At 40.9% G+C, this 21,757-nt stretch overlaps 1 protein-coding gene across 4 annotated transcripts in view; it reads left to right on the forward strand.

Annotated features, from left to right (window-relative positions):
* LOC120414531 (transcription factor Sp9) overlaps nt 1-21,757 on the forward strand; it is a 44,786-nt gene that overhangs the window by 19,378 nt on the left and 3,651 nt on the right. The window contains exon 1 of one of the 4 annotated variants that reach the window (XM_052706368.1): nt 4,769-4,870. The exons of 2 other annotated variants lie outside the window; for them this stretch is intronic. In XM_052706368.1, coding sequence (XP_052562328.1) covers nt 4,784-4,870 — 87 coding nt within the window. In that variant the 5' untranslated portion in view covers nt 4,769-4,783. Of the gene's footprint in view, nt 1-4,768; nt 4,871-11,915; nt 12,075-21,757 lie in introns of those variants that run through there. One more of the 4 variants, XM_039575741.2, reaches the window with a different exon arrangement.

Consider the following 21,757-nt stretch of genomic DNA (forward strand, 5'->3'; position numbering starts at 1 on the left):
CGGTCGGCGCGGTCGGACGTTTACATTGTCAACAAATCGTTTCGCTCCAACCCCCGTCAACGACGGCAAACCGTCAAGTGTGTATGCAAATTGGGGTATCGCACTCTCTTTCAAATAGATAATAAATTACTACAACGTTAATTACAATAATTATTCAATAAGCTAAGCCGTTTTGTGTGTGTGTGAGTGTGACGTGAGCTGGATGCACTGCCGCTAAGTGATTTTGACAGTTGGACACGTGTTAATGAAGCTTTTTCACACGCTACCTCGCTGGCAACACTGCGCGCAATTTACATTTACACCTTCTGCGTCAAACGCATTGGAAAGAATCCATAAACTCTGTCCGATTATCATAAATTACCGCCGGTGGCGCACGATTAGAAAATTATACTGCAATTTTAATGTAATCAAGGAATTTCGCGCAGCGTCCAGCATCACTGCTGCGCTCAGCGCAGCGCAGCGCGTCAGAACGTTGATTGATTAATGTAAATGCATTCTCTTCCGCTCTCTCGCGAGAGCGCGACTAGACTGCGCAGCTGTCAAACCGCGCCGGGTTGCCAGCATGGCTCAAGGTGCCCCGCTCACTTTTGATTCATGGGGAATTAATTGATTTGGCGTGTCATCATTTTTCATCGACGACTCTGTCGACTTTTCGCAAGAAATCCGGTTCCGCCGTCAATCGGTCACGGCCACTTTCCGGGAGGACTCTCGGAAAAACGGTTCCGTAGCGAATCGACCACTTGAAAACGATTCTAGGATTCGAGCAAGAGGGGGAATTGAAAATCGGGCAATAAGGCATGAAATTTAAATAGTCATTTCTCACTCCTCTCGAAGAGAGGAGAATAAAGTCGGTCTGTGTGTTTTAATTTCCATGGTTAATTTTTGGGTTTTTCGACGGAGGAAGTCGTGTTCTTCTGGTGTGTCCTTGTACCGCACGCATTGTTTGAAGGAGAGGCAGAAAAGGATACCCGGAGATCTGATTCTGGCGGTGATTAATGATTTTCGGGTTTTGCGTCCGGAAAGGTTGTTGATTTTTTGTTGGTCTATTAAATTTGAAGTTTAAACGGCGGGAGAGGGTTAGCAGACAAAGTTCAGCGTGTACCGATTCACATGAATTGTCAAAAACTGTATAAACGACTAGTGGCTAAAGTTTTTAGGTTTTTCAGTAAAGTACTGATAATTCGAAAACGATTAACGTTTTCGCAATACTGACTCGACAACTTTTAGGCAATACCTCTACACACCTTCTGTCCAAATATGAGCTTGGTAGGTTTAGTCTAGCTTGAGTTATTGTCTTTTTTGTGAGAGGTTGGACTAGAGAGACTGGGAGTTTTTTTTTTTTCAAAAAGTTCAGATATCTCGAAAGCTGAACACTATTTTTGAAAACCAGCTCGACAACTTGGTGTCTTTATTTTTACCCATCTTCTGTCCAAATATGCTTGATCGGTTCAGTCTAGCTTGAGTATTTGTCTTTTTCTAAGAGGTTGGACTTGGATACTTAGTAGTTTTTTTCCGTAAAGTTAAGATGTCTCGATAGCGGTACACCTTTTTCTTAAAACCAGCTCGACAACTTGTAGGCAATACTTTTACCAATCTATTGTCCAAATATGAGCTTAATTTTTCAACTCTAGCTTGAGTTTTTGTCATTTTAGTAACAGTGCTCTTTGAAAATTGCCTTATTCTTAGCTCAACACATTGTACTCCTCGGTTTTCAAATCAACGTGTACCGATGCCAACGAAGTGTCAAAACAGCAGAAACCCATAGAAGGGCTAAAGACAACATTTAGGATTTTTCAGTAAAGTGAAGATTTATCGAAAGTGGCTCATTTCTTCGGAAAACCGACTCGACAACTTATAGGCAATACTTTAACACATCCACTGTCAAAATATGAGCTAGATCGGTAAAGTCTAGCTTCAGTATTTGACTTTTTGGTAAGAGGTGATAGCGCACTTTGAAAATTGCCTTATTTCCTCCCAATATTCAAAAAAAAATATGTTTTAGGAAAATCTAAGCTCAACACATTGCAGTTCTAAGTTTTCAAATCAGTGTGTGAACTGTCAAAATTGCAAAAAAAACCTATAAAAGGGCTAAGGACAACACATAGAAGAGTTTCAGTATAGTTAAGATTTCTCGAAAGCTGTGCACTTTTTCTAAAAACCAGCTCGACAACTTGTTGGCAATACTTTAACACATCTACTGTTCAAATATGAGCTTGGTTGGTTCAGTCTAGCGTGAATTTTTGACTTTTTAGATATAGATTTCAGTGCACTTTCAAAATTGCCCTATTGTAAGACCTGAATACGATTAAAGAAAGTCTGAGCTCGACAAATTGTTTTCGAGCTTTGCATCTGATTGTATTATTGTATTTGATGTATTATTGTGATTCCACATTGATCGCACAAAAATCTGTGGTAGAAAAATATCCACCGGTAGATGCTTTGGTGGATTTTTGACAGTTCGAATTATTTCAAGAAAATCCACCGCGTTTAACCAAATCAAATTAATAAAAGCCCTCAGAAATGATGGTCACCTGGATGAAAGATTGCATAAATCTATGATTTTTGAAGGTTAAAAAGCTTCAGGTAGCTCCAGTGAGTCACACTGGGTAGATCTGCTGGGACTGCGTGGTCTGTTGAGAAATTCTAAGAAATCTACCAACTCCATGGAGTTCAGAGATCAAGGTCAACCTAATCAATGGCGTCCTTTATCAATGATTATGATGGTGAAATATCTTCAGGTAGCTTCAGTGAGTTACACTGAGTAGATCTATGGTCTATTGAGAAGTTCTTGGTCATCTATCAACTTTACGGAGTTCAGAGATCAAGGTAAATCTAATCAATGGGACCCTTTATCAATGATTACCAAGGTGGAATATCTTCAGATAGCTTCAGTGAGTTACATTGAGTAGATCTATGGTCTATTGAGAAGTTCTTGGTCATCCCCAACTCCACGGAGTTCAGAAATGACGATCAACTTGATCAACGGCGGTCTAAATCAATGATTTTAATGGTGAAATAGCTTCGGGTAGTTCAAAGATAAAGGTCAACAGGAGCAATGGTCACATATATCGATGATCAAAAAAAACGAAACTATTGGCACTACGCCCCCCGGGGCATGGCCTTCCTCTAACGTGGGATTTCTGCTCCAGCGCCTCTGACGAGACAGGAGAAACCGGGACCGACGTTTTACTTCACCATCCGATAGAAGCTCAGTGGATAAGGCGGGAATCGAACCCGCGTCTCATAGCATCATCGGGATCGGCAGCCGAAGCCGCTACCCCTGCGCCACGAGACCCACGATGATCGATGATCAATGGTCAGCAATTCGAAACTAAAGTTGCGCAAGTTTGTATAAACGTCAAACTATCGATTTTCGAGTCAACCAACTTTACGGAGTTCAGAGATCAAGGTAAATCTAATCAATGGGACCCTTTATCAATGATTACCAAGGTGGAATATCTTCAGATAGCTTCAGTGAGTTACATTGAGTAGATCTATGGTCTATTGAGAAGTTCTTGGTCATCCCCAACTCCACGGAGTTCAGAAATGACGATCAACTTGATCAACGGCGGTCTAAATCAATGATTTTAATGGTAAAATAGCTTCGGGTAGTTCAAAGATAAAGGTCAACAGGAGCAATGGTCACATATATCGATGATCAATGGTCAGCAATTCGAAACTAAAGTTGCGCAAGTTTGTATAAACGTCAAACTATCGATTTTCGAGTCAACGTGTACCCGTTTGACATTGAACTGTCAAAAACTGTCAAATGCATTACACGCTCATGCTATCTCCCCCAATTTTGAGTTCAACCTTCCCTTTTGCTGCATGGGCCTCAATAAGTTTCACACAAAAGTGTCCCAAGGGCGCGTAATTCCCGCGGATCAACGACCGCAAAAAAAAAACCAGTCCCAGCTAACTGTGTTCTGGAGGACGTGTAATCTCCGGGATGGCCGGGTGCGCGGACTCGCGCCCTCCGGGAGCAGGACATTATCTCTTGATCGATATTACGTGGTGGTGGTGTTCGGCCGAGTTCAGCGGTGGTTTACTGGCATAAATTATCCTGCACACTGAAACGTTCCGACGACGACGACGGAAAGCGCCCCCGGGGATCTGCGCTTTTCGAGGTTCGCGCCAAGGCGTGGTGATGAAGTTGCACCGGGGGAGGGAGCGCTGGCCACTTTACATCAACAAACCATCAATAACTTGTTTTTTTTTCGAGCGCGTTGGAAGTCCGGTGTGGGACGCGTGCCCGCTGGGGGATCGGTTGAAGATCTTGGTTACGGAGATGAGGTTTTTGGGACACGCGTAGATCCTAGGTTTAGGTCGTCGTCGTCGACGACGTCGGATAATGCAAATGTGATTAAGATAAGCATCGCTTGATCGCTTCCAGTGGAGGTTGTTGGAAGTTGTTGTCGATCCCTGGAGGGGTCGGTGCCGAGGTGATCGACGATTAACAGTACACGCGGTCAGGGTTGCCAGAACGGTTGTGACGCTGGCAACCCCCTGGTGTAGGTTGCTCATGCACACAGATTAGTAATAAATCGTGAATAATTTATAATTACTGAACCGTGCACCGAAGGATACACGCCTCATGCATAATCCGCACCAACGACAACAACAACAACAATCTCATTCAAATTGATTTGTGCCGACGCGATGATTCAGAAGCGATTGTCAGTTCGCCGGAACTGCCGGTCCGAACGGACCTTTAATAGCTGTATCGTGACGAGAGCTGCTTCTAGTTACGGACGGACCCCAACGACCGTTCCCTCAGCCTTTAATGATACGTTATCGTTTCGCCTTCTGCATTCAGGAAACATCATCATCACCGTGCACCTCTTCGGTAGCAGAGTCCAACAGTCCAAAGGTTGATGATTTCATCTCTCCCTCTGCAACGGCTTCGCCGTTTTCCAAGAACCGTCCAACCGCTTCCTGTCATTTTATTGATTTTGCACTCTGCTCTCATATACTTTGTTTCAATCGCTCCTTTCGCTTTTTCCTAACGCAATTATTTCTCTTCTCTCCGTTTCTCCTCCACAGGTAAGCAAAGTCGCAACACGACCTCCTAATTGATCCCAGGATTCCCAGGGTGTCACAACGGCCGCCGCCGTATTTATCATCGCAGCAGGCTTCTTCCGAAAAAAGAACCCGACGACGAACAGTATCGTTTCGGCGCAGTAGGCCACGCGGGGACCTACCGCTGGGGTGACGATGCCCTAAGCTGCTCTTTTGAGAGTGCAGTTCGGGTCGATGGTGGGGACGCGCTAAATGATGTTTTAATCTGTGTGGTGTAATCTGGTAGCGCGGTGTCAGCGCACCAGCGGTTCCGATTGTGCATTTGCCGGAACTGGCATGGGTTGCGCAGCGGGAGGGAGTCAGGCGAATTGCCGGGGTGATTTATTGGCGTGTTTGAAGATGGATTTGTTGAGAGTACTTAAATTCCGGTTTATGAATCCCTTCTGAACCCGGAACAAACATAAACAATAGAAGACATAACACACTAATGTTCGTCACTTAACTTTTGTTGTTGTTTATGTTTTGGTTTTACTGGCAAGGTCGACCCAGCTATCGTGTCTGAACAAGGCCGGATAATCTGGAGTGTTACTTGAAATTTACTGTAACCAAGTACACCAACCTGTAGAGCAGCTTTTGGTGAACATTTCTGTTAAATTTGGCTTTTAGTAAAATTTATTCGTATTACTTTTATAAGCATTTTACAAAAATATTTCCCAAGTCTATTCTGGTCTGACGAGAACGCACTGGAACGCACGCAATTTCTATTATCGGCTGAGTTCTTGTTTCTTTGAGCGCTCGTTTTTGTCTGCCCAGTGCTGCCATTTGTGACGATATTTTAAGCGAACACTCACTAGAAGTGACTTTTCAAAACAGTTTCCTGGCAACACTGACTCGCTTTTATCGAGCTGTCAAATTGCAACATGGAGTTAAACTTTCTGTGCAGTTGCTGTGAAGCTTACCAAGGCTTTTCAAAAACATTAACTCCATGTTGCACGCACACACTCTCACTTTTAATTTCTCGATACGCTCTGCTGGTGGTGTTGGTGGACTTCGTTTCATGCTCGTTTTCATCAGCCTTCGACGAGAATAGGTAAATACTGGTAAAACGTCAAGTGTGTTTGTTTTTTTGCTAGCGATTGCTAATTGATTCCATGTTTCGGAATTATTTTTCACGTGAAAAGGCTGATATGCAGATCGGAAGGAACGCAAAACTCCATATAAAAAAACGCCCAAGAAACGGTCAAGGAAAGGGTCACGAAAAGATTTTTCTTAAGCGGTACGCAGCTGAAAAGGAACAGAAACGGAAAGCGGCGTTTGACGTTTCTTCTCGCGGTGCTTGTTTGTAATACGTTTTGATGAAAAAATAAAAAAAAATGAATTTTACTTTTTGAATGCGACTGAAAGTTACAATCGTTTCAATAATTTTAAATTCTTTAGAATAATAGAAAATCCCGGCGAATCTCAAAATGCACAATCTTGATATTAAAAGGACAGATTTAGTTTTTTGGTCGAAACGGAGTAAAAAATAGAAGTTGTCTTTATTGCTGTTGGCCCACGTGTCGCCAACTATTGCTAGTACCAACCAGCAACCTTTGGATTGTGAGTTCACTACATTGTCCGATTAATCCACCCTGGCGGGACCGAAATGAAATAAACCGGAGTGAAAATAAACTTGACGATAATCATACAAATATCTATTTTCTTACTGAAAAATTCAATAATAATCTGATATTCGACAATACAAATGATTCAGAAATAAAAATTTGAAAATATGGAAAAACAAATATTTCAGAAATTTCAAATAACAAAAAATATGAAGGAAATTCCAACCATTTTTAAAATCTTTATTTTGGAAATTCAAAAAAAAATATGCAGGATTGAAAAAATAATATTAAAGTCGAGATTAAAGAATGTATAAATTCAATAGATCAAAAAAATAAAAATTCGAAACCTGAATGAATTTAAGAATTCAAGAAATTATGAATTTTAGAATTTTGAAAAATATTTATAATTTCCAAATTTCCAAATTTCCTAACTTCCTAATTTCCTAATTACCTAATTTACTAATTTCTTAATTTCCTAATTACTAAATTTCCTAATTTCCTAGCTTCCTAATTTCCTAACATCCTAATTTCCGAACTTTCTAATTTCCTAATTTCTTATTTTCCTAATTACCAAATTTCTTAACTTCCTAATTGTTCATAATTTTCTGATTTCCTTATTTCCTTATATCCTTATTTCTTAATTTTCTAATTTCCTAAATTTCTCAATTTCCTATCATTCAAATTTCCCATTTCCTTTATTTCATAATTTCATAATTTCTCAATTTCCTAACTTCTTATCATCATAATCTCCAAATTTTCTTTTTTTCTGATTCCTAATTTCTTAATTACCAAATTTCCTAATTTCTAAATTTCCTTATTTCCCAATTTCCTAACTTCCTAATTTCATAGTTTCTTTATTTACTAACTTCCTAATTTCCTCTTTCCTAACATCCTTATTTCCTTATTTCAAAATTTTCTGATTTCCTAATTTCCTAACATCCTAATTTCTTAACTTACTAATTTCATTATTTCATTATTACATGATTCATAATTTTATAATTTTAGTTTGTCTTGCTTGAGAATTTGTGAATTTCTAATTTTATGATTTTCTGAATAAATGTTAAATTATTGATTTCCGAATAATTCAATTTTCAACTTCTTTTTACAATTAATAATTGTTTAAAGTTTTTGAATGAACATTTTTATGTTATTCAATTTAAATTTTTTGAATATTTTTGATCTTTTTTTTATTTTTTCCCTCAAAGAACCTCAAGCGCGCTCACCGTCAAACGCGCTCATACCGAACTGTCAACTTTTCTTGGGGGGGTCACGAAAAAAAACACTCAACATTTCTGGACCGCGTTCCTTCCGATCTGCATACCGTACTAAAAGCTAAACCATGTGCAAGACAATATATTACCGGTAGTTGGAAGCAATTTTATGTCTTAGCGCCGTGAAAACGTGGTGAAATTAAAAAAAATCACTTTTAGCCTCAAATTGCTTGCGATGTTTTCGAAAACTGCCAGCAGACATCAGTTCTAGAGTAAATTTTCAAAACAACCTATGAGTCATGGGTTTCCTATGAAAATAGGACATTTTTAAAAAAAATAGAGTTTTGGTCGGCTCAAACATAACCATGATAGCTCAAGAACCAATCGTTAGATTTTCAATGGCATCCACTCTAGTCATCTGTGGAAATTTGACTTTTGACATAACCAAGGGGTACGTCACTCAACGAAAAACAACTTCCACAACATTGAGCAAAACTTCCTAAAAACTAAAGAAACGACCAAGGGGCCAATCACTCAACAACTTTTCGTAGCCTAATTTGACAACTTACTGCTCTCCTAACCTCAAATTCCAGCTAATGACAGCGCACGAGTTGTTTACCAACCCGCGCAGACCGCGCGTCCCACAGAGAAGATCACTCCACTACAGGGGGTAATCAACGCATCCACCATGGTGTCAGGTGACGCGTCGCGTCGATCTAAACACGATAAGCATCTCTCCACCAAGTTGTAACTCAATTCGTTCTAGTTCTACGCCACCAACGCAGTCGACCAGACGACAACCGGATGGGGCCCCGGGACTCCGCCCCTCCTCCATCGCTAATGGCATTATGACAAATTAGTTTTGTTTTATTCGTCCGTAATGTGACACATTTGTTGGTGAGGTGGCCGCCACCGGCGGCGATGTCGATTTGCGAGGTGACAAATTTACGAGGTTTTAATGGGCTCCTCCGGAAGAATGCGTTCGAAAAAGCGAACCTTGTTAGAGGGCGCTAACGAAAGTGGCTCGTAGGAGAAGGTCGACGGTAATTACAGGGCCACCTTCCGACCACTTTCTCGAAAGACCAATTGCGGGAAAAAGTCAAAATCATTAACACGTTTTATGTGTAGAGGAGCGCACCGAAGCAAATTAAAAGATCAAATAAATAATAATTGCGAGGCCAGGCTCAAGTTCCGGAGGGCGAAGTTGTTCGCTCTTTCTCCGGAGGAGCCTCTGCCAATAATGGCGCTAATTATCGGCTTTTCGTTTTGCACACACACTGACCGACAGTAGAAGGTGCAATTTGATCCCCCCCTCTGATCCTAACCTCAACCCACCCGCACATCCAAGTCACTTTAATTAATTCAACCCTCAATTAGGGTCGTCGTCGTCGGGGAGGGGTGTCGAGTTCGAACCCTTTTTTCGAGCAGCCGTGGGAGTCGCTAATTGGACTTGAATTTCGGTCACTCGACCTCGTCGTACAGTAGCGGCCCTGCCGCAGCCATCATGGCGATGACGTTTCGCGAGCGGGGGGTGTCAGATGCGACACATTGCCCGCGTATCAGCTGATCGGCCCTGGCCGACTCTTAATTACAAGGGCGAAATCTGTAATTAAAACCATCAGTCAGTCACATCGCGCACATTTTGATGTGAGCTGGAGTAATAACAGAGCCTCTGAACTGCGCGCTAAACGGTCGCCTGTCATCATCAATCGGAGTGCCCCTCGGAACTACCTGGAATTTGCATTCGTTCTAGGTGCCGAGGTTGATGACTTACGGATGTGCCAAGGGAACGGTCAGTCCGTGCCCAGAGGGCACGACGTAAACAAAGCTACACAGCTGAGCCGAGTCGGCAACATTGTTGGAATCTTTAATTGCGAGCCCAAACCGGAGTTCTTGGTGCCGAGGAGCGCATCCGTCAGGGCAAAAAATGACGTCAATTTGCTGCAGTTAAAAATTAAAACACGCAAAGCCCCTCGGTGCGTGTCCACCGACTTGCCAGCCACACACACAATTAGGAAGCCAATTTCCAATCGCAGCTTTTTCAAAACCTTTTCAGCTGAAGAAGATCGAACGGCAACGACGACACGTCATTAGGACTGCAAGACTCCCGAGTGTTCTGAAGCGAGATGCGTGTGACGGTAATTGATTAGTTTGGTTACAACATTGTATCGGTCGAGGGGCCCGCAGGGCGCGTCGAAATTACACGAGCGTTCGTTTTTGTTTCTTCAGGACGAAGATTTGGAACCCGTGGACGGATGCAGCGGGTTAACTGACCTACCGGGTGCATCGCACGCTAGTGTGGTGACCTTGACGGTTGACGGACTGGAATTGGTCTATTTTGACGGACGTTCCCGAAGGGGGCTTGCACGTCATAGACGAACTCGAATAGCTCATCATTGGATAAGTTTAGATTGCAGTTTGATTGGATCTAAATCGATGTTTTGAGTTGAATTTAATCTTGAATCCACAAGTGTCTTCCCCCTTGCTACCAAACAATTTCTTTTGTTTGGTTTGTTTATGTTTGCGAAAACGGAAATCGTTGCTGTCAATAGAGCAGAAAATCAACTCGCAACAAACTTCTGAGGCTAGAAATTTTGACAGATGGTACGACCATTCTTGGCGTGTTAGATATTACGTGGTAATTTGAAAATCTTGAATCACGTTTCCATCATCAGATTTTCCAGATTTGAGCGAATTTCACTCATAATTCAACGAAGCCTGAGTGATATCCACCCAACTCTGAGTGAAATTCACTCAAATCTGACAGATGCCCCATTACGCGTTTGTGACAACATCAGTTTGACAACTGATTTTGACGGTTGAGTGCATTTTAATTCGAATACGTTCGAATTACAAAGCAAAATTCGAATTAACGAATCCGCTCTGTAGAAACTGTCAAATGAAATATTTCAAGCCCCACCCACCCCTGAATGAAATGGAACAAAGCTCCTTCTTTGGCAGCTACTGTAACCTCAACCCCATAAAAAAAAACCACAAACGTCACCGGCTCTCTGTCCAGTCGACACTGGTCGACCATTTCTCGACTCGCCCTTTGTTTACATCCAGGTTGCAACAAAACTCGCTCAAAAAGCCGCGGCACCCGCACTTTTTCGCGCGGAACCATCAAACGGCCGTCAATCCGTCGGCGGCGAGTTGGCATCCGGCGCACTGCCAAACCTACGGGTGAAGACCCAAGGGAGGAGAGGGGCACGTTCAAATCGATAAAAGCATCGACCAAAACGACGCGGCCGCCAAAAGCAGGCAAGATTTACGCGAAATTGAGCCGCTCCAAGGGGGCTCCTCCCGAAAAAGCTCGAGAATCGAAAGACCGGGTTCAGTGGGGTCGGAGGAAGGGGGGAGAACCGCGCGAGGGGAAAGTGCTTTTAAACATAAATTTGAAACCTCAAGACAACATAATTATAGCTCGCTTAATATAGGTTTAAGTAATAGAACAAACCTCGGGTCGAGCCCCTCGCGGTCTACGCGCCGCTTTCCGAAGGAGAGGGGGGAGGGTCTCTGGGTTCGGCAGGTTTAAAGATCAATTGCGAAAGAGGAAGGAGGGAGGGGGCGCAACGAAATAATATGTAAAAACAAAAGAAGCCAAACCGCAAAAGGTGCCCCCTCTCTTTTCTTTCAATTTCTCGACGATCGGGAAAGTTTAAAAGCCTCTTCTCCGAGTCGGCTTCTGCGGACGGAACGTCCGCGAAGGGAGAAGGGGAGGGGCAAACATTTTAATACATCTTAAAACAAATAAAACATATGCGTGAAATCGACCACCAGGGTCCGCCGCAAAATGAGAAAAGTGGAAGCCCATTAGCGGTGTGTTCCAGAGAGGTGGTGGCGTCATCCCGACCACACACACACAGGACTTACGGTTCTGTGGCCACCCCAAGCAGAGCAGGAAAACGACGACGGGGTCGTCGACAGTTGCGAAACGGGGTCCCAAATGAAACCATTACGTCGACCACGAAGCTGGAACAGTTGGCGGTGCCAACTGTCATCCCGAAGGGGAAAAGAAAGTGACAGTTGTCGTCGTCGTCCTTTGCGGTCGGGGTGAAAAGTGGGTCATTTTCGGGTTCGTTGACTTGCTACGCGGAAGAGTCGGTGCGGGTTTTTTTTGCGGTTGAAGGACCTTGGTCGAACCGCACCTGTCAAAGTGACAGCTTGCGTCGACTACAGTAGCGGCCGCTGGCACAATGTAGCCAAACCGAACCAAATTGGCCCATAATCGGTGCTCAGGGTAATTGGCCGTGCCACTGCAGTGGCAGCAGCCGCGGCAGCGGCTCCAATCAGTATCAAATTGAAAACAAATACGTACTTGCGCGGAGCGCAAGATCTTATTATTGGTAGACCTCTGTGAGTACCGTACCGGGAGCAACCCCGCAACAACCAGCGAGAGGTACGGTACTCGGTATTTACTCGACTCTTTTTTGTTGTGCCTCCTAGACCTTCTCCTCGGATTCGTGTTGCCCCTGCGATCTTAGACCAAGTCGACGAGTCGGGCTAAATTGCCGACGTACGTACACAACTCTGTGTGTACTCGCTAAATTATAGGTATTTTCAACTTAACTCTCATTTTCAAGTAGTTCAAAGTTATTGTTGCCTCAATTGGAGCAGTTGCCGACCCCGCGCTCCCCGCGCGAGACAGGTCCACGACGAAAAAGGGGGGAGCGCACGGTAAACCAATAAAACAATCCCCGCGCCCTCTACTGTAGTCGACATTACGGAAGCAGTCATAGACTGCTATTAAAGATGGTTGCATTGTCGCGCCCCTCGTTTGACAGCTACCACTGTCAGCGTCACAATTTATGTCGACGAATGTCGACTGCCACCAAACTTTGACAGCAAACGAAAGTGTTGCCAGCGTTTTCGTGAATGTCACGCTATGCATTTAAACTTTTTAAACTTTTCAATTGAAATTAAGAGCCACTGCACCGTATAAACTTGGACGGATCGCTGGCGCGATGTGAGGTTATGTCCGTCGGCGACGCCGACTCAAACTTTACCCTATTCAAAAGTGGGCGCTTGCAAAAAAGTAAAATAAAAGCGAAACAACGAGATACTCAACCACCAACTTTTGACGTTTCGTGTGTAACAAATTACTTTCAAGTTCTTGGAAAAAGCCGGCACCGACGACGACGAGGGTTAGCACGAACCCCGACTCTTTCCGTAAAAGGGCTTCAACTGGGATGGTGTGAAGCGGTTTTATCTGTGTATATGCGCAATGTTTCGCACATTTGCCGGCTTTATGACCGAAAATCACGACTTGGGAGTTGTGTTTTGTTTTTATTATTCAAGAATTTGCAGGGGCATTACTTCACTTGCGAAAGAGTGAGGCTAGGTGCAATCGGACTATTTGAATTAATTATACACGAACTGCGAGGTGCAGTTCTTGCGTGGAGAAAGCAATATAACACAAACTTGACGGGCCCCCGGTGGGATGAGTGAAGTTGGAACAACTTATTTAAGCTTGCACTGCCTAGCCTTTGCACAATTAAAATATGTATGACTGAGCTCGCTGTGCAGCTAATGGTCGTATTTACAATTCAGATTGCACTGAACCCCGGGGTAGATAACTTTACATTTCTCGATTAAATTGAATAATTGCATCACCCCTCGTCCGACTATGCAGTTTGGCAGCACTGCCTTCAAACTTCAACCAAACTGGCAACACTGACGCGTCGCGTCATTAGCGCAACCTAACCGCAACAGGATGCCGGTAAATGGATTAGGAAATGATCACCTCTAATGTTGTTCTACCGCGCCGACTCGATTAACCTTGACCGTCGTGCGATCACGGTGTTGGCGGTGAGTTCCGGCAAAAAGCTCCAAGTGGCGACCTCTAACCTTACGGCGACGGCAACTCACGATCGCAAATTACCGTGGCGCAGTCGTAACCAAGACCCGGCCAAAGGGTTTACGGTCGTCGTGACAAATGGGTTTCTAATTGCAATGCGGGATCTTGTTGGGGGAGCCTCTACTGTAGCGTTGACGAACTGTCATCCGTTGAGCGGAAACCGTCGTAGGGGCCTCTACTGTACCACGCGAATGTGATCTAATGTCGATTTGACGCGCTTCGAATGACATCTAATCGAACTGAAAGTCGACTGATTGGACCACACCGCAAACGTCAGAAAAAGGGTAATTATTACCCATTTTCTTGCAGCGGGGACGTCAATCGAAGAGTAAATTGATCTTATGTGCCGCCACGGTGAAGATTTCCAGCTTGAGAGGGAAAATTGCTTTGATTGCTGTGGGAAAGAGTTTGATTTCGATCGGTAGCGCGTAATTGCCGGATGACCCTACACCACACAGGGGTGGCGTGTCATACGCGAAGGACAGAGCGCCGGAGTTCTGGTTCTTCCCGGCCGGAGTTATGATTGACGTTTTTTTTTCTTCATCTTCGGGGTAAGATGATTGAAGATGCCAGAGTTGAAAAGATTTTTGTGTTTTTTTTCTGGTTCGTCTGTCAGACGGACACGTTTTTGTGGTCGCCGCCATCAAACTGGCAAATTTGAGTCAGTTTTGGGACTCGCAAAAAAAACGAAAACAAGTCTGTCTGTCTCGCGAACTCCATTTGGACGAGGGTAGAATTCGGTCATGCGAGCCGATTCCGGGAAGTGTGCCCCTTTTCTGTCACTTCCCGAAACTGATCTAACGAGGGAGTCCTCAATTAGATCACTTTCAGGCTCGTTGTGCCGCGCTGCGGCACGCAGCCCCAAGTGTCGGTAATTGAATCATCATCAAGTGCTTGAGAAATGACGTGACTCGGTCATTGTTTCGCGCCCGCCTTTGTCCGCTGCCGGTCCAAAAAATCATCTGATTAATTAACTTTGGCGCGGTTTCCGCGCCTCCACCTCTTCAGAACAATAACTCGGCGTCTTCAGAAGAACCCCGTCAAGACGCGATGAATTGGCGCTATCGCCGACGAAACTGACTGACAGTTCCTCACCTCCTTCGCCATCACCACCTTGAGCCCCGCGCGCGTAAAATGTGTAATAACAACAACAACGGCGGCGTAAAACGGCCTAGTCACGCTACACGCCGCTGTCGCCGGATCCATTTTTGCGGTTCGTCGCCTTCTGCGTTGACGCGGAGTGTAAGGCCCCTCGGGACGCTGCTGGTTTCAATTAGAGCCCCGCAGTTGTGGGAGATTTTTTGGGGGTCGTCGGAAAGACTTCTGTTATGATTCTCGTTGAAAATTAGAAAAAATGATCGAGTTTTGACGAAAAAAACAATGTTTTGAAATTGATTTTGACGTTTGGACCGAGCAAGGGGATCGTCACTCCCATTATTTTTCTTCTAGAATGAAATTTTCTGTGGCAGAAGTCGAAACGATATGTGCTGTCAATATTGAAATATTTCATTTATCATTCAATAACCGCTGAAGAATGTGAACCTGACTTCTATGTGAAGTTCTTCAAAGTTGGCTGAAATAGTTCTAACTTCTAACGGGAACTGTCAAATGAAACGTTTCAAGCAACCCCATTAAAAATCCACCGTAAATAGAGCCACCTAGACCGCATCGTTCCGATTTTCCGCTACGTCTGCGCGAGAGGAAAGAAACGGTCCCCAACTCATTAGCGTATCGCCGCGAGGTCGTTCCGATGAAGACTTCAACCTGCGACGAAGCGGCGTTGGCCAATTAGACGTGCTCTAGTGGGTTTCCCCTTCCCCTATGGGAAAAGCAACCGGGGTCAGACCCCGCAGGACGGATTCAATTACGGGCGAAGAGCAATTTAAGTGTCTTATTTCCACGACCACGGGACTCTTGACAGAAGCGATCGCGCGCTGACGTGCGCGCAGCTGGATTTGACTGCAACTTTGTTGCCATCTAAGCCCAGCTTCCATGCGGAGATTAGCCGCTCCATACATTGTTGGTAGCCTCTGGGAAAGTAAAATTACCCTCAGCGGAACGCGAAATCGCGTGCCGGCGATAATGGGCCGCCCGGCATTCCGGGTATCCGACCTCTCCGACTCTGTTTTCTCCGAGAAAAACAAGTGACGGATCGTGCTTTTGAAGGTTACGCCAAAACTCGTTTTGTTTGTAAACAAAGCGCTGTCAGATTCGCAACATTTCAAGGTTGTGTCGCACGCGGAATCGACGGCGACGGGTTGCCGCGGGGGCCCAGGACCACTTCTTCTCGGAGAGCGCTAATTGATCGGCAATAATGAATGAAAATAATCATCATAAAACAAAACAACCCAGAGAGGAACGGAACGACGGACTGTGGTCAGCGAGGTGCAATAACCACTCCGAGGATGGCTTCTCGGAAGGCAATTTGCAACATTGAGGCAACTTTAATTAGTTCGTTTGCCCGGTGAGGATCAGGGCGAACGGTTTGGAAAAGGTTGAGGGCATTCCTACAATCCAATGACGGAAGTTTGCACTTCAGGGCGGTACTTGAAATATTTCATGTGGCAGCTGAACCTAAAGTCGCGGTAAAATTTTCGACATTTGGGGGATTATTTTTGAAACATTTCATCAGCCAATTTTGTTAAACGATGTCAGTCAAATGTATGACGTGATGCTACTTTGTTATGACAGATTTCGAACTGGTAAGAGCTGTCTTAATTTGTAGAAGAAACATTTCCTAAACAATCCACCAAAAGTTGAGTGATAATTTTGATTGATATTAAAATCAAATCAGTCTTACATTTGTCACAAAATAGTCAATTCCGTCAAACATTTTGTCAACATGGAATGTAAAAGCTGTTTAGTGAAACATTTCAAAACAATATTTAGATTGAAAACACGCCTCGACACTAGCAAAACAATGTAAATCGGTCAATGTAGATGTGTAAACAAGCATTCTATGCTGCTGACGTCAGAGGATGTTTACATTAGGAACGAGCAGAATAGACTGTTTGTTTACACACTGTTTACAGAACTCGGAAAGAAGCCTGATTTTAGTGAATTTCACCCAGAACTTAACGAAAATGGAGTGTTACTTACCCAGATATGAGTGAAGCTCACTCAATTCTGAAAAGTGCCCCATTTACTCATTTCTGAATAGGTTTGATTTTGTCGAAAACTGAGATTTTTGAAATGAGAGTGCACAATCACTCAGTTTAAACCTACAAAAAATGAGTAGTTAAGCAAACGTCAGATTTGGGTAAATTTTACTCATGTTTTCTTTCTCCTCATTTCTCATTCGGATTTGTTTTTAACGAAATATAATTTAATTTGAATATGCGTGTAGCGACTTTTGTCAGGGCGCTTGAAACATTTCAATGACCTAAGTGAAACGTCATTTCGGTGGAACGACCTCACCACCACCGACTAGCGGTGTTCAAACCCGTTTTCTACCACGAAAAAAAGAGCGTTTCCAACGCTCTTTCACCCATAATTACCCCCCGTTTTCGGCGCATAAAAGCTTTTCCATTATCACCGAACACCCTTCGCCCCACTCGCCAAGCCTCAACTCTGAACCACTTTAGGCCGGGCGTACGCCCAGGTCCCTAATCGCTACCACTTTAATCAAATCAACAAATCGATCTTCACATTTCCAATTTTGATAGCCAGCCGACCCCGCTACTCGCCAATCTCAATCCGAATTGGAGGCATCACTTAGGCGCGGCCTATCGCGGGAAAGCGATCAACGGTAGCGCCGCTAATCCACTTAAGTTTACGTTGATTTCACCTCATTCGAGGTCACCGGCACTAATTGACGCCAGCGTGAAATGTTTCACCCGAACTGGCAGCGTTGCACGGTGCGCGAAATGTTTGAACTGTCAACAAACGAACTGTCATCGCTACACGATTAGGCAAAACAAACCGACTAATCAACAACATTGTAGCGACGCGCCACTTGTTAACTCGAGCTGATTTGTTTACGGTTATTACTCCGCCCCTGAAAGGGGCATCGAGATTGCTTTATATTCTACCGACCTAGGCCAGTATAAATATTGAACCGATCTCTGGCCTTGGCGGTGAGTGGTCTCGCCGCCGCAAAGGAGAGTAATTTATCGCCCACAATTCCCGGGAAGGTCCGTCAAGAACCCCCGCTGGTGGGGTTGCATAACCCCGTTGGCAGGACTAGGGAGCCTCTAAATCTTGAAGGAGGCGAAGTGTCTTGCCCCTCGGTTTGAAAACGAGACAACTGTCAAAACAACCAAGGTTGCTGCAATTGTGAGGTAGCATGAACTTTTCTTCAAAAAGTCGAGGCTCCCCAGCGTCGTTTACAACCTGGAAGCTGTAAATGAGGTTAGAGAGCTAGAAATTGCTCCATAAAAAGCCACAGGCCGAAGGCCTGCTCGTAAAATCGATCCCGAGAAACCCCGAAGCGGGTGTGTGGGAGGAAGGCCGGCCGCGGACGCGGCGTTATGAATTAATATTTCTTCCCCGGACAACAACCGCACGAGTTCCGAAAAAAATGATAAACGCCGCGTGTCTGGGCGCGTAGCGCCGCGGTCAACCGGTCCGGAGCTGTTGATGTTGTTGTCTTTCAGAGACGCTGCGCTGAAAATAATGACTTCCTCCTGCGGCCCCTTCCCGACTCTCCTGAGTTGGACGTAACCGGCCGCAAAGAGGAGTTTGAAAAATTAGGGTAAAAAATTAGAACTGGAATTAATGAGTTTTGAGCGCGGAGCGCGAGAAAACGATTGAATTAGCCGGGGTTGTTCCTCGGAAAAGGGGCCGTCGGAAGACTTTTAACGGCCGCAGACAATGACTTCCGAAGTTCTGTCTGTTGATTTGTTTTGCAGGGAAATTGGCTTTGTTCTCATCAGTGCGGTTGCGAGCAGTCCGGGAAAAGGGTTCTAATGATGCGCTTCTCTTTGGGGTTTCTTACTGCGAAATGATTCCGGAATTCGTTCAGAACTTATTGGGACTTGTCGATTCTAGATCAAAAGATTCACATGTTTGGTCTGTCAAAATCTATGTTACCTGACTGTTGATGAGCCTTGAATTGAGAAGTTCAATGTCAATCAACAACAATTTGATAATTTGACAACTTGACAATTAGACAACTTAACAACTTGACAATTTGACAATTTTTTACATTTTTTTCAATTTTTTTTACATTTTTTTCAATTTTTTTTATTTATAAATTTTTTTTTAATTTATTTACATTTTTTTACAATTTTTTCACATTTTTTTACAATTTTTTACAATTTTTTACAATTTTTACAATTTAAAAAAAAAATACAATTTTTACATTTTTTTACAATTTTTACAATTAGAAAAACTATTTTTTATGATTTTTTAACAATTTGTAACAATTTGTTACAATTTTTACAATTTTTACATTTTTTTACGTTTTTCAACCATGTTTCACAATGTTTTACATTTTTTTAAATTTTTTTACATTTTTTAACAATTTTTAACAATTTTTTAGAATTGTTTACAATTGTTTCCAATTTTTTACATTTTTTTTAAATTTTTTTCAATTTTTTTACAATTTTTTAACAAGTTTTAACAATTTTTTAAAATAATTAAACAATTTTTTACAATTTTTTACAATTCTTAACAATTTTTAACAATTTAAAAAAAATCACATTTTTTTAACAATTTTTTACAGTTTTTTACATTTTTTCAATTTTGACATTTTTTTACATTTTTTTTTAATTTTTTTTATAATTTCATACAATTTTTAATTTTTTTTTTGCATTTTTTTACTATTTAGTCAATTTTTACAATTTTGTCAATTTGGCAATTTTGTCAATTTTGTCAATTTTATCAATTTTGTTAATTTTGTCAATTTTGCCAATTTTGTCAATTTTGTCTATTTCGTCAATTTTTTACAATTTTTTAACAATTTTTTACAATTTTTTACATTTTTTTACATGTTTTCAATTTTGACATTTTTTTATTTTTTTTTACATTTTTTAATTTTTTTTTATAATTTTATACAATTTTTTACATTTTTTACTATTTTGTCAATTTTGTCAATTTTGTCAATTTTGTCAATTTTGTCAATTTTGTCAATTTTGTCAATTTTGTCAATTTTGTCAATTTTGTCAATTTTGTCAATTTTATCAATTTTGTCAATTTTGTCAATTTTGTCAATTTTGTCAATTTTGTCAATTTTGTCAATTTTGTCAATTTTGTCAATTTTGTCAATTTTGTCAATTTTGTCAATTTTGTCAATTTTGTCAATTTTGTCAATTTTGTCAATTTTGTCAATTTTGTCAATTTTGTCAATTTTGTCAATTTTGTCAATTTTGTCAATTTTGTCAATTTTGTCAATTTTGTCAATTTTGTCAATTTTGTCAATTTTGTCAATTTTGTCAATTTTGTCAATTTTGTCGATTTTGTCAATTTTGTCAATTTTGTCAATTTTGTAAACTTTGTAAATTTTGTAAATTTTGTAAATTTTGTAAATTTTGTAAATTTTGTAAATTTTGTAAATTTTGTAAATTTTGTAAATTTTGTAAATTTTGTAAATTTTGTAAATTTTGTAAATTTTGTAAATTTTGTAAATTTTGTAAATTTTGTAAATTTTGTAAATTTTGTAAATTTTGTAAATTTTGTAAATTTTGTAAATTTTGTAAATTTTGTAAATTTTGTAAATTTTGTAAATTTTGTAAATTTTGTAAATTTTGTAAATTTTGTAAATTTTGTAAATTTTGTAAATTTTGTAAATTTTGTAAATTTTGTCAATTTTGTCAATTTTGTCAATTTTGTCAATTTTTTCAATTTTGTCAATTTTGTCAATTTTGACAATTTGGACAGTTTTGACAGTTTTTGACAATTTTGACAATTTTGACATTTTTTACAATTTTGACAGTTTTGACAATTTTTACAATTATGACAATTATGTCAATTTTTACAATGTTGACAATTTTGACAATTTGGTCAGTTTTTACAATTTTGACAATTTTGTCATTTTTGGCAATTTTGAGAATTTTAACAATTATGACAATTTTGTCAAATTTGACAATTTTGTCAATTTTGTCAATTTTGTCAATTTTGTCAATTTTTTCAATTTTGTCAATTTTGTCAATTTTGTCAATTTTGTCAATTTTGACAATTTGGACAGTTTTGACAGTTTTTGACAATTTTGACAATTTTGACATTTTTTACAATTTTGACAGTTTTGACAATTTTTACAATTATGACAATTATGTAAATTTTTACAATGTTGACAATTTTGTCAATTTTGTCAATTTTGTCAATTTTGTCAATTTTGTCAATTTTGTCAATTTTGTCAATTTTGTCAATTTTGTCAATTTTGTCAATTTTGTCAATTTTGTCAATTTTGTCAATTTTGTCAATTTTGTCAATTTTGTCAATTTTGTCAATTTTGTCAATTTTGTCAATTTTGTCAATTTTGTCAATTTTGTCAATTTTGTCAATTTTGTCAATTTTGTCAATTTTGTCAATTTTGTCAATTTTGTCAATTTTGTCAATTTTGTCAATTTTGTCAATTTTGTCAATTTTGTCAATTTTGTCAATTTTGTCAATTTTGTCAATTTCGTCAATTTTGTCAATTTTGTCAATTTTGTCAATTTTGTCAATTTTGACAACTTTGTCAATTTTGACAACTTTGTCAATTTTGACAATTTTGACAATTTGACAATTTGACAATTTTGACAATTTTGACAATTTTGACAATTTTGACAATTTTGACAATTTTGACAATTTTGACAATTTTGACAATTTTGACAATTTTGACAATTTTGACAATTTTGACAATTTTGACAATTTTGACAATTTTGACAATTTTGACAATTTTGACAATTTTGACAATTTTGACAATTTTGACAATTTTGACAATTTTGACAATTTTGACAATTTTGACAATTTTGACAATTTTGACAATTTTGACAATTTCATTAGTTTTTGTCAATTTTATCAGTTTTGACAATTTTGGCAATTTTGACAATTTTAACAATTGGACAATTTACGCTCTCGACGTCGTCCGCTTTGTTTGCCTGACAATTTTGACAATTTTAACAATTTTGTCAACTTTGTCAATT

Source organism: Culex pipiens, chromosome 1 (assembly GCF_016801865.2).
Source record: "Culex pipiens pallens isolate TS chromosome 1, TS_CPP_V2, whole genome shotgun sequence".
Taxonomy (NCBI): Eukaryota; Metazoa; Arthropoda; class Insecta; order Diptera; family Culicidae; genus Culex; species Culex pipiens.